Raw genomic sequence first — 13,925 nt, forward strand, 5'->3', positions numbered from 1 at the left:
GACTTCCCCCACTCTGGAACCATCTTGATGTGTTAGGTTATAATTTTGTTGATCATGCTAAAACGATTGGGGTTGTAGACCAATATATCTGGGAGGGTACCAGGGTGAGAATAGTTAATATATGATATTGCATTCTTATTAACTATTGATTAAAGTGTTGATCTTGATGCTTACCAATCATTCTGTGAAGTAGAATGAGAGTCATTTTCATAGAAACTGTTTGCTCAGGGTTGGGGAGAAAGATGCCTCATGCATATGGGACAATTCCTTGTCTTTGTCTCAGCGGCAGATGCCTCCACAGCTTCTGCAGCCTCGGTTAATATATCTGCCCCACTTGTGTCGGGGATCATTGTTGGATTCCTTGCAACTGTCACAGCAATTGCTGGATGGATCTGCTGGAGACATCTGAGAGCAAGGAGGTAAGGAAAAATGCATGTTTTGCTTCTGCAGGAGAAGGAGTAATGCACTGCAGGATTTATTTAATTCCTGGGGCTTGGCTGAAAGACCATTTGAGGAGCTCTAGCTAAGAGGTATAACATAAGCCTACACACAATCTCTGAATGTCTCTGGAACATCACCAATTCATAACCAAAGGGCAGATGGCAATCTATACTGTGATTCAGTTGAATACAACACCTATGCAGAACAGTGCTAGAAGTTCATGATTTGCAGCATACTCATGAATTGAACACAAAATAGACAAATGAAGAGTGAGAAGAAATCATTCAATGAGCTTGAAATATATTTCTGTATATTATCTGAAATATTTTGAAGCTAAGTGAGGGCAAAGAAATGAGACAAGTAAAACACAATCATGTCACAGCAAAACAAATGTACACATTACTTTGTCAAATGGTTTTAATTTAAAAGTCAATTAAACACTATTTTGATCTTCATTTCTTATGTTTTTATCTGCATATGGTTTTATTTGTATTTCTTTTTTTATCTGTAAGCTACCTCAAATCCCAGCCATGGAAGAAAGGCAGGGTGCAAATAAAGTCATTGATAAATTTGACATGAAAACAGTTCTGAAGAAGATCTTCAAGGCCCTACTAAATGCCTATGTAAAAAAGTCAAGATGTGTACTGAAGGGAACTTAGCAGGTTTGAGGCTGCTGCTCTGTGTGGGCAGGCTGGACTATATAGCTGAAGGTGCTTCAGATAATCTGGTCCACAGTATAAGAGTATTACCGTGTGTGTGTGTATGTATGTATATATATATATGATCAGAACAACACAGAAGGACAAACAATTCCAGTCCTGCACTTTCTTTGCCATATACTAACTAAAGCATGAGTGAGGGGATATTAAAAAAGAGAAAACTGATCGGCATGTAGCTTTTTCATACTAAGCTTCCTTTGTAAATGCTGGTTTTAAACATTTAAGCAATCAGGAAAATACTATGTGGTCATACTCAAGAGGCAATTGGTGATAGCGTGACTTTCAGCTTGGTGATCTTCATTTTAAAATTTCTTCAAACTCACTTCTCACATACTTTAATATTTTATTAACAAATAACCTGTGTTTCTAATTAGACAACTGTCAAAGACAGAACGCCACAAGATAAAAGATAACAGAGTTTATTGGAGTTACAGAACTCAAAATGCCCGTAAAAGACAAGGGCTAGGCAAACACTGGCCTTAAAAGTAAAAAGAGACAAGAAAAACATTCAAAAGATAAACCGGATTAAACCGGAGTTTAATCCGGGTAAAATCAAAACAGCTTGCTTCAGCCTGGGAATAAACAAAACAGAAGCTGGTGAACAAAGAGTTCAAAGGAATGCAACTAATTGGCAGCAGATGCTTCTCTGCTGCCAAAAGCTATGTTTGAGTAACTTTAAAGGTTACTCCTCCACACAGCAGGCAGATTCCCGATACAAACACAGCAGACGAGGGCAGAAGCAGTCAGCGAAGTCCCAATCTGTTCTGAAGGTCGTAAGGTAGATGCAGACGTTTGTAGTTCACCAGTTCCAACACAGGTAGGAGAATCCGAGGCCGTAGTCAGTCAGTCCGTATGCCCAGTACAAGCAGATGGCGTCCGTCAAGAAGACAACGGAAGGTCAAAGGTAGTCAGCAAACGAATCACACCCGTCTTCAGGAAAACTTCCCACACAGATCCCAAGCGTTCGTCCAGATTACCTTGCCCAACGCAATTTGCTATTGCTCCCAAACCCCATTTTATGCCAGTTACAAATCCTCATCACTATCAGCTGTCCTCCTTAGCCCGGGCGTTTCCTCATCACTTTCCTCATCAGAACTGGAACACCTTTGACTACGCCCCACAGCATCCCCAGCTGTGGATCCCGTCCCATCCCTCCAGCTTGCCCATGGGTCTAATCCTGAAGGTCCCCAATCGCCTTCCATACTATCATTGCCAGTGGCACCCAAATCCTCCCTTACCCGAGTCCAATCCATCTCATCCTCTTCCGAGCTAACCATCTCTTCCTCCATCCTCTCAGTAAACCCTTCAAAAGAATCCTCGTCAGATGGTTCTGCAAAGATATCTCGCAGCCGCTTTCTTTCTCGCTCCTCGAGAGTATCTGACTCTCGAGGAGTCTTACGCCCACGTCTCCCAGTAGCAGAGCCATGAGGCTCAACCATAACAACAACTGTACTCCAATACTGTTTGCCAAATTAGATGTTCTGAGGAAGGCCAGCTAACTTCTAGAATTAGTGCTACATGTGGGGTCAAGCAGGGCTGTTACAGCAAAGACAACTTGTTCCCCTACCACATCATTAATTCCATGTGAGTGTGGAGTTATAGCAGCATATATTTGCATTTTCATTAAGAGGAGAGCTTTGGCGACTGCAAGATGTGTTGCCATCAGCTCTTTTGGATGGGAGATATTTTAAAAGGGGAACGCTCCAAAGGGTTTGTTCTTGTGACTTGGTCTCTCTTGAAATACTTCATCATTCTTTGTTTGCTTGCCCCAAATATGATGATATACAGATGAAATACAGGAATTCAATTTTTTCACAGTGTTCTCAATTCCATATCTTCTGAACAATTCTGATACATTCTTTTATGATACTGTTACCAATTTTATCCTTGAGATTAGTAACTTTAAGGTATATTTTCTTTTTATCTGTGATTTCCTCTTGTTGTATATACCAATGTTGTATGCCAATGTTGTTGTTATATGCCAATGAAGCCTGTGTATGTGTTTCTATGAACACATACTAGCTAAGATGACATACAGTTTTATCTCTCTCTAAGGGGTGGAGTAAGCTAATAATGATAATAGGCTTATTTTCTCTGGATGTTTTGCTTTCAGAATGGAAAAGGGTAACATGCCTCAAGAAATGATCACTTATAGTCTCAGGTGAGTGGGGCTACTTTTCTGTCTCCCTGGCCACTCAAGGACATAATTTGTCATAGGCAGCAAGTTTGCAAGTGACAACCACTTCCATATTAATTCTGGAATATCTGGTACAACTTTGATTAAACTGTTTCCTCACAACCATAGGGATTCATACTTTAAAGCAAAGGTAAGTACCTAGTGGTTGGCCAGATGCTAAAACGTAGCTCCTATTATCCACAGCCACAGGTCATTCTGGCTAGGAATGATGGTCTAGGTTATTTATCTCTGTCTTTGAAATACAAGTAGGTAAAGTCCCTCCCTAAACCTACAGGGAACAGAACCCACCTCTGCATCTGGAGCAGCAAAAGAGGAACACAATGTTTTTAAAACTCTGAACAAATAGTGCATGCCTTGTTTACAAAGGTGATTGTCCTCTGAGGATTTTATTTTTGTGATCACTACTGAACTGAAAAATATCTGCTGATTTAACTGCCTGCAAAGCTTCAAACAGTAATATAGAACAAGGGCATAAAATTTAGTCAGTTATTTTGTGCGTGTATCTTTTACTCACTAGTGGCACAATGACAAATAGGGCAGTATTAGAACACACAACCTTTGCTGAAAAGTTGCATTTCCTTAAAAAGTGAATTGATATTCCCAATTCTTAGTTGCGCAATTGTTTCTTGTTCAAACAATCTTTTGGCAAAAAGTCCCAAAATGTTTTTTAATACGTAAAAGTGGATAATTTTTACAGAATACATTGATGTATCAAAACATCCTTTCTCATTCAGAATGAGAAAATGAGTGGGGTTTTTTTACCTCTTTAGTCCCTACTATGCCTAAAGAAGATCTCTGCATGGCAGGTAGGATTGTTTTACTAATTACGATCCTTATTTCTTGCAGAAACACCCACCGTCCCATCCCCCTTCAAAGTTTCAGACAGTACTATGAGACAAGGGCCGCAAACTCCAATAATGGTTTTTTTCAAGACTTTGAGGTAAATGCATTTCACTTTTTTATTTCAGATTTAATCCAGGCAGGTTATCTTCTCATATTAAATATAGGGCTCCTTCACATTACACAATTATAGCAATTTGCTTTTACTTTAACTTCCATGCCTACATTCTATGGAATCCTGAAATGGGTAAATTTGGTGAGGCACTAGAATTTCTGGGTTTAAATTTCCCAGGCTGTATGTCTCTTCACTGCAATTTATAGAATACCAAAACTATAGGATTTTATCAATTTCATGGTTTGCATTGAGAGGTAGGGTTTTCTACTTATGAAAGGGACATTGGACTCAAGCCAAATGAGAAAGAAAAATCCACTGCTAAGCACTTTGACCACATTCTTTCTACTTGCTAATTGGTAAGTGTTGCTCTATCCCACTGGTTCTCAACCCCAGGAGTTTTGGCCTACAGCTCCCAGAAATCACAACCAGTTTACCAGCTGTTAGGATTTCTGGGAGTTGAAGGCCAAAACATCTGGGGACCCACAGGTTGAGAACCACTGCTCTATGTCTAGAACTTCTGCCAGCCTTTATAACCTCTATGTCTATGTGCTGAGGAAAAGGATGATTTGCTTCATGGACCCCTAATCTAATCACCCCGAAGTTTCCCTTTTAAATCTGGTAGAGAAGAATATCATTGATTCAAAGGATATGTTCAACATTGGCCAAGAGTTTTGAGATGTGCAACTTGCAAATCTTGAAAGGAAGTTTCATGATATCACTAGTTCATAGTTTCTGCTCAATTGTTGTTTCACTTTATACAAAGACCAGCTCAGTTTGACTTCTAACTGAACACTTGCCTGCAGCATCAGATAGAGATGGAGACATATCTTTTACCATTAGTGAATGTTGGCAGATAATGAGCAAGAGATCCCAGTAACCTATTTCCAGGAAACCATTGGCCAGCATGAAATACTAAGGTAAAGGTAAAGATTTTCCCCTGATGTTAAGTCCAGTCATGATCGACTCTGGGGGTTGGTGCTCATCTCCATTTCTAAGCTGAAGAGCCAGCGTTGTCCATAGACACCTCCAAGGTCATGTGGCCGGCATGACTGCATGGAGCACCGTTACCTTCCCGCCAGAGCGGTACCTATTGATCTACTCACATTTGCATGTTTTTGAACTGCTAGGTTGGCAGAAGCTGGAGCAACAGCTGGCACTCATTCCGCTCCCGGGATTTGAACCTGGTACCTTTTGGTCCTCAAGTTCAGCAGCTCAGCGCTTTAACACACTGTGCCACCAGGGGCCCCTTCTTAAATACTAAAGAAGCTCTCAAATTTAAGTGTTCTTCCCCCTACATTAGAGAATATCCTTTGAGAACATTCTAACACTATAGATTGAACAAGCAATTGGGTGCAATTTTTCCTTGAATTACTGATAAACGTCATCAGCTTTACATTTGATCAGCTTCAATGTTCTTGGATGTGTTTGTTTCAAATTTATCTTGATATAAGTATAGAGCCTGGTTCAGATTGACCTAGAAGATCATGCTGAGGGAAAAAAAATGTCTCCTTGTGTCTCATAGGAACTCAAAGAAGTGGGAAAAGATCAGCCCAAAACAGAAGCCGAACTTCCTGCCAACACCTCCAAGAATCGATACCCCCATGTTCTGCCATGTAAGCTTTGGCCAAAGTCACAGATAGCTAATTTATCTCCTATTCCTGGTAGCAGTCCCTGGTGTTAGCAGAGTTGGAAGCTATACTTTTGTGCAATTGTCAACTACTTTTCAACTTTTTCAGAGCCCCCTCCCTGCTTTATTCCAGTTCCTCTTCCTGCTTTGCAATGCAATGGTAGACGTGCCCCCTTAGGCATAAGTGCCAATGGGTTCACTGGGGGTGGGTCATCCCAGATAATGGACTACAAAGTGCAAATTTATTGCTTTGTAGGCCTTAAAGCCTTTAATTTGAAATATCGTATCATTTTTGCATTTATCTTTCTTTTTAGCAGTCCATGGTATAATAAGAACCCTTTTAAAATTAGTATATATTTTTTTATTTTTCACTGTTCAACTTTCACAACCATACATAGTAATGGGGAACATAATGGTATGGACTATCCTAATTTTAGTAAACATTCCAGGATCTTGTCTACTTCCTTCCTAGCTGCCTTTCTACGTCCTAGTCTTCTATTGATTTCTTGGTTGCAGTCTCTGCTCTTATGAATGATTAATGATTGCAATGTAGCATGGTTAGCTTTGCCTTAACTCGACGACTGCCAATATCTGACTCCATATCATGAAGGCTCTATAAATGAAGTTATGCTGTCTTGAACACTTAAGGATACACTGAGTTCAAGATAGAAAACCTTGCACTATCTGACCTATGAAAATGATCCAATGGAACTGAGTTGCAGGACTTGAAGTGGGACACTTCCCCAGTGGAACACTGGGAGAGGTCTTCCTGGTCCAAATCCAACACTCCTAATTACACAGCTATGCTAACTTGGGATGATAACATTTGTAGTCCAACATAAACAAAGGACACCCGTGTGGAGGAGGATGCTGAAGTGGCTCACATTCATTTGGACTGGCAGACATGCTTAAAAGGTCCATCTGTGTATGCTGTTTCTGCAACTTCCTGTGCCATGTAGTGTACTGCTGCTGTAACACAATTCCTGAATCTGACCTCATTGCAGATGATTACTCCCGGGTGAAGCTGAGCCTGGTGGATGAGGAACCTCATAGTGACTACATTAATGCCAACTTTGTGCCAGTAAGTTCCCGCATATCAATTCTACCAACCTCCCACATTAATCAGCATTATGTTAACGACTCTGAGTTATGAATGTCATGTTAAGCTTCACAAATGGGTGAAGCAAAATCTTGACCATTACAAAGTCCAATAATATGGATAGAAGACTCTTGGTCTAAAGGTAACTAGATTAACTAGTCTTTCCAGAAGAATATGACAAACAAAGAGGAAAGTCTGAAAAAGACAATGAGTACTGGGTGAGATTGTAACTGGATGTAAGCACCAGAAATTAATTGTTTGTCATAATAACAATGAACAGAAGTAGAGATCACAGAGAATTTTAACTAAAATTAGAACATAGTAGGCATTATATAGTACAAAGGTATTTTAATCATATATGAAACAATAGAAAAGCTGTTATTTGTTTTCAAAGTGACAAATAGGAAAATAGTGCCAAGACAGACAAACAAAAAGCCTGGAGGATGAGATGAAAAGGTAAGGTTTTGTGTGTTCGTTTAGCAAAGTGTAAGATAACCAGATCATCATTCTGGAGGTTGGTTTAGAAGTGGACAGGTAACTGTACTCTCAGTTTTTAAGTCCATTCCAATCTATTTCCAAGGACAGCAAAATGAAAGTTAAATGAAAGTTCATTGATGCCCCCCAGCAATAAGGTGATCCTGGCTTCCAAACAAAGATTATATTTATAACCACTAATCAGGCCCTCCATCAGACCTCACACAGACTATTTGCCTTTTCCCCATATTAATACATACATTTTCAACTATATTTCTCATCTCCAGTATTTTAAAATATAAATGTGTCGTCGAAGGCTTTCATGGCCGGGATCACAGGGTTGTTGTATGTCTTTCGGGCTGTGTGGCCATGTTCCAGAAGCATTCTCTCCTCTACATAGGGACCACCAAACGCAGCGCCCAAACAAGAGTCAAAGAACATGAAAGGCACTGCAGACTAATTCAACCAGAGAAATCAGCCATAGCAGAGCATTTGATGAACCAGCCTGGACACAGAATACTATTTGAGAACACAAAAATGCTGGACCATTCTAACAACTATCATGTCAGACTACACAGAGAAGCCATTGAAATCCACAAGCATGTGGACAACTTCAACAGAAAGGAAGAAACCATGAAAATGAACAAAATCTGGCTACCAGTATTACAAAACTCAAAAATCAGAACAGTAAATAAAAAGCAATACTCTGAAAACAGAGGGTTTCCAGACATGAATCAACCAAGGGCAGTTAACGACTCTAAACAAAGGATGCCCCAGAGGCAGGAAGAAGACAGCAGATAAGCTTTTCAATGCTAATTTAAGTGATTAACTACACTACATTCATACTGACCTCTCTCACCCTAGACTTTCCACAGATATATATTAACCTCTTTACTTAGTTTTCTCCATACCTCACAACCTCTGAGGATGCCTGCCATAGATGTGGGCGAAACGTCAGGAGAGAATGCTTCTGGAACATGGCCACACAGCCCGAAAGACATACAACAACCCTAAAATATAAATGCTTAAAAGTGCAAAGCTACTTGGGTGTATGTGGGGGCATTTTCTGATGGCATCACAATGGACAGCAAATTAGCACCATGCACACAGCTGGCTTCTTTTTCAGATCTTCAACCTGAAGAGGAAGAGGCATGTCTGGGTTTAACATGGCCAAAGCTCTTCATGAGAAGCCCCCTACTTTAAAATTTTACTTCTTTCCTCTTTCTCCTGCTATTTACAGCTGCATGTTAAAGAGCTTGGATGTATCCCTCATGCCTCTCTGGTGATTTATCCAGGTAATGGGTTAATGCATGTGCATGTGGTAATCATATTCACCCACACATGCAAGCATATATGTAGATGATATGCATACGTATTTACATAGCTGTTATGTTTGCATGCCCGTGTAAATACTGTGCTTAATGTGCATGTTAACATTTAAGACCAGTATCAAACTTGCTTATCACAAGAGCAGATGTGTCTCCTTTACAAATTGCATTGACTGAAAATGAGTCAGTGCAAGGCAATTCTTACATTTAGGGAAGAGTAAGGTTCCCAAGCAGCAGTACAGAAGTGTCAGTCTGTCTTTGCTAGATAATTTCCCCAAAGTCTTTATTTCCTGGCAAATACAGTTTAGCCAAATAATGAATCCATCTGAATATTTGAAAGAATTCCTCATGGTTAGAGCTGTTCAACAATGGAATATGCTGGCTTGGAGTGCAGTGGGGTCTCCTTCTCTGAAGGTTTTTAAACAGACGCTGATTGTCCATCTGTTGGGAGTGCCTTGATTGTGTGTTCCTGCATGATAGCCAATATGGGACTGGACTTGGTGGCCCTTGTGGTTTCTTCCAATCCTATGAGTCTATGAAGTACCCATCATAAATGGAGATGGAGGGATAGAGGGGACCTGGCTAAAAGATGGTGTTAGAGAAAAGAATTGAGTCTTCCCTTCTCTTGCTAATAGCAGTTGTTGGTGATGAGTTGGTGCAAATTGTGTTGGAACTGAAGTGTGGGGAGAAGTGTCTCAATGCCTGGCATGATACCAATGTTGTTTTAACTTCCTATTTTAGTGATGAGACACCACACAAATAATGTGGTTAGCAAAATTATTGATTCAATCATAAGAGAATTCTGAACAATGTAGAGAACTGTAGAGTTATAACAGGCTGTTTCATTTTTAAAGTGTTCACTATTCAATTCCTTAACATATTTTGGAGTGACAACAAATACTTTCAATAATTTTGCTCTACTTATAAAAGCATTGATATGCCATATTTCCATTTTAACCAAAAAAGCCTGAGGCAGTTAACAATAATTTTAAAACAATGTTTAAATTGAGGCAAAAAATAGATCAAAGCAGATAGGAAACACATTAAAATTTCAAAGAGTCATTAGGAAAGTATAAATAGTATTTTGTCAAGTTGAAGGCCTGCTGAAAAGAAACATCTTCAGATGCTGTTGGAAGAACCTCTGTGACAGGATTAAACAGATTTCCAGTGTAGCCATTGACCATGCTGGCTGGGAATTCTGGGACTGATGGTCCAAAGTTTAACCTTGCAAAGATTCATCATGTGTTCCCACCAGCTGCATTACATATGATAACAGCACTCAGAAGAAGTTTTCCTCAGTTGAGGAATAGATAATGTTCCTTAATATCCTTGTTGCATTAGGGCTTTAATAAGCAGCACTTTTAATAGAACTTGAAATGATCTGATAGCTGCTAGTGAAATCCAGAAATGAAAATGGTCGGATGCTTCAGGATGCCAACTCTGGGCTGTACCTCACTGCTGCATTCTGTATTGCCTGAAGTTGTTAAATGCTCCTTGAATGCATGCAGAGCAAACATATAAATGTGAAGTAATTAAGGCAATTAGTTTCAGTCCTCAAATCAGACTAAAAAAAAGGTCTGAATCCCATTGGTTAGCCCAACATGCAATTGAAAATCCCATTAATTCAATGGGTCTAACAATAACAATAATTATAATTCAAACTAAAATTAATTAATGAGTCTCTGGGCAGGGAGAGAATCAAAGGTAGGTTATCATATATATGTGACTTGGTTTTCCTGTTTGTACTTTGTGGGGAATTTCCTTTTTCACCCATGTTTTTCTTTGTGTCCAAGTGCTGCAGCCACGATGTGGATTCAACTCTATTATTAATAGCATGGAAATAGGTTGGTGCATGGCAGCATGGAGAATCAGTTGAGCTCTTTCTGCTTTGGGTTTTTTTCCAGCTTTGTTACTTGGCGGCTCCAAGAGAGTATCCACCAATGGCTTGATAATAGAATATTGCTTTGTCTCTGCTTTACTCCTTGGAGAATGTAAGCTCACCTAGTGGAAGATCCCACAGAGAACATTAATGTGAAGCTTTAAAACAATTTCCTAGTTATTTGCTGTGTTCTATATTGAATGTCATATGGAGCATGCAAAAATACTATTTGGGCCTTTAGGCTGCATTTCTTCTGCAGTTGAAGTGTAGTGTTCAAAAATTATAGAAAGATGTGGTGAAAAATATTTAACAGTTCTCTAAGAGGATGGAGAATTAAATATCTAAAAGGGAAACAGAGGGAAAACTTTGAATATAATCAATTGAAATTTATATAGGTAGTCACTGTGCAGCTAAAATGAATCTCTTCTGTCTGTTAATAACTAGTTCCATGAACATTTTTGGAGAGGAATACATATGTCTTGTTCTCTGCCTTCAACCATTTCTGACATATTGTGATGCTAAAGCAAACCTATAAACCTGAGGCAAATCTATTTGTTAAAGCAAGATTTGTTCCAAGTGGGTTTGTCTTTGTCTTCTTCTCATGTCCTGTCCAAGGTCTTTTAGTGGCTTACCATAGCTGAGCAGGATTTCAAACCCTGTTCTCCAGAGTCCTTCTCTGATGCTCAAACCACCGTACCTTGCTTTGCTCCACAGACACAAGCTTATCTGGTCATTCAGCCATCTAGAAACACAAAGAGACCCACATATACATGCCTGTATATAAAAAATGGAGAATGTCTCTAAAAATATATTAAAGGCAAATTTTTGGCCTATACATCTACAGTATACTCAATTATACATTGGAGCAACCCAGCAAATGCTGCAGCACAGCAAAACTTGTTCTGTTATATTCAGAAAGACAGGATGAGTTCAACTCTAGCTTTCATTAGATTGAGCTCAAAGTTTTTTCAAGATAATATAATCCTCCTTTTTAAAAACATGCAATATTTTAATTGTAAAAAGCGATATTACATTTTTCTTCAATATATGTGCATGCAAAAAAGTATTCTGATACTGTTAATTCTCTTTCTCCATGATTGCAGGGTTACAACTCACCTCAAGAGTTCATTGCAACACAGGGGCCCTTGAAGAAAACCCTGGATGACTTCTGGAGGTTGGTCTGGGAACAGCACATCTGCACCATTGTGATGCTCACAGTGGGCATGGAGAATGGACGGGTAGGTCTGATGGGCAGCCCTTTAGTGTTCAGTCTCAGAATGAGCTTACACTTTCTCAGCCTAGTGCATAGACAAGATGAAAATTTCCTTTCACCCACATTCTTAAATCTTTGAGATATTCTAGACCTGATCAAATGGAATTCTGAAGGAAAAATTAAGCCTGACTTGTAGATATGTGTAAGATGTTCCTGACTTTTAAAACCATATATATGGAACCTCAAGAGACTCAACTCATGATCAAAGGACAGTGGAGAACTATTTATTTGTACAGCTGTCCTCCTCATATTGAGCAATCATGATTTTGTTTATAGAATTGAAGCTTTATTACCTTCCTATCTGAGGTTGACAAGTTTTAAAAACCCAACTTTATTAATTGCTTTTAGAATACACATACACTTGAAATGACATCCTAACTCCGCAATGGAAAGATTAGGTAAAAGGCAAGGCTCTGGTGTTTTAAAAACCTTAATACATAATCTTGAAGCTTATAACACAGGAAAGAGAAAGGAGAAAGTAAATAAAGATTTTTTTTATGACTATGGATCCTACAAGTTGCCTAGATACACAAAGTATTTATAACACTTCATTGCGATAAATGAAAAAAACATGAGCTAAAGAACTCAGAATGATTGTACAAGGGTTGAATGAAAAGCAACGCCTCCATCTTCGTAACTCCTCAACAGATGACAGTACTGGTATGCAGCAGTTACTGGCTTGTTCATGTCCTGTTTTGTCTTTCAAGAACAGCCTTAAAACACTGTGGATAAGTAAATGAAAACTGCTTCACTTCAGCAAAACATAAAGTACAGCACACTCAGTGGAATAATGTAAAAGAAAGCAAGGAAGTCTTAGGGTAAACACAGTTCTTAGTCTATGTTAAATTCCCAAATCAAATAGCAGTCTTATTTCAGACAAAGAAACAGCAATAAATACTTAGGAGCAGTTTCCCAGATGCAGACTTGAAGCAGGCACAAGGGGAGCGAAGAGTCAGTTTGTTTACCAGCAAGAGCTGGCTGCACCTGTTTCTGCTTTATAACCCTGAATCCCCTCACAGCTGCTGGGGCAGTTCCTAATTACTCAGCTGCATTTCTGGCAGCTATTCTAGCTGAATGACATCTCCGCTCTGTTTCCTTTCATCTCTCCTGAAATGTGGGTACTTGCAGAATCTCCTCCTCAGATTCCAACTCACCCTCCGATTCATGAACACTTTCCTGCTTCCCTTCCTCTTCTGAAGAAGAGGAATCCCTAATAGTTCAGTAGACTCTCCTCAACAGTTCCATTTGGCGGGAAGCCTTAGCATTGAATGGTTGTGTTGTTAAGTGCGAAGTATGGAACCCTGCGCAGATGGTCAGTCAATGCGACTTAAGCAACGTGCAGTCATTGAATTCTTGACAGCAGAAGGTGTCACCCCAAAGGAGAAAGGCGTAACGCGAGAGGAGTTCCTGGCAAATTTCAAGTCTGTGCACTTTCACTTCAAGCATCAGCATCCTGGGTACCCATCATGCATAGATCTTCCGATAGCCAAGCAAAGCAATAACATGACCCACATGTTCTTGTGAAATGCTGATTATGCTTGAAATTTCTCTCCAAGTGATATGGTGATCGTCCTGAATCAATCTGTCAACCTTTTACTTGTGAAACTCGGTGGTTGCTGTCACAGGACGTCCAACTCTTTGTTTGTCACGCAAGTCAAATGTTCCCACCTCAACATCTTTAAACTTATGCACCCAACGACTCACAGTACTCACATCAACACAATCACCATAAACAGCTTGCATTCTCTGATGAATCTCCTTTGGGGTGACACCTTCTGCTTTTAAGAATTCAATGACTGGATGTTGCATTGACCGACCATTTGCGCAGGGTTCCATACTTTGCACTTTAACAACACAACTGTTCAATGCTAAGGTTTCCTGCCAAATGGAACTGTAGAGGAGAGTCTACTGAACAAGCCAGTACCTGCCGCAT

General features: G+C 39.6%; 1 protein-coding gene across 4 annotated transcripts in view; it reads left to right on the forward strand.

Moving 5' to 3' along the window:
* Positions 1 to 13,925, forward strand: part of LOC100555140 (receptor-type tyrosine-protein phosphatase V) — an 84,749-nt gene that overhangs the window by 53,470 nt on the left and 17,354 nt on the right. For 3 of the 4 annotated variants that reach the window (XM_062978718.1, XM_062978719.1, XM_062978721.1), the window contains 6 exons: positions 284 to 419; positions 3,274 to 3,321; positions 4,204 to 4,297; positions 5,835 to 5,925; positions 6,944 to 7,020; positions 11,823 to 11,957. In XM_062978718.1, coding sequence (XP_062834788.1) covers positions 284 to 419; positions 3,274 to 3,321; positions 4,204 to 4,297; positions 5,835 to 5,925; positions 6,944 to 7,020; positions 11,823 to 11,957 — 581 coding nt within the window. The remainder of the gene's footprint in view (positions 1 to 283; positions 420 to 3,273; positions 3,322 to 4,203; positions 4,298 to 5,834; positions 5,926 to 6,943; positions 7,021 to 11,822; positions 11,958 to 13,925) is intronic. The other variant, XM_062978720.1, reaches the window with a different exon arrangement.

This window comes from Anolis carolinensis, chromosome 4 (assembly GCF_035594765.1).
Source record: "Anolis carolinensis isolate JA03-04 chromosome 4, rAnoCar3.1.pri, whole genome shotgun sequence".
NCBI classification, from domain to species: Eukaryota; Metazoa; Chordata; class Lepidosauria; order Squamata; family Dactyloidae; genus Anolis; species Anolis carolinensis.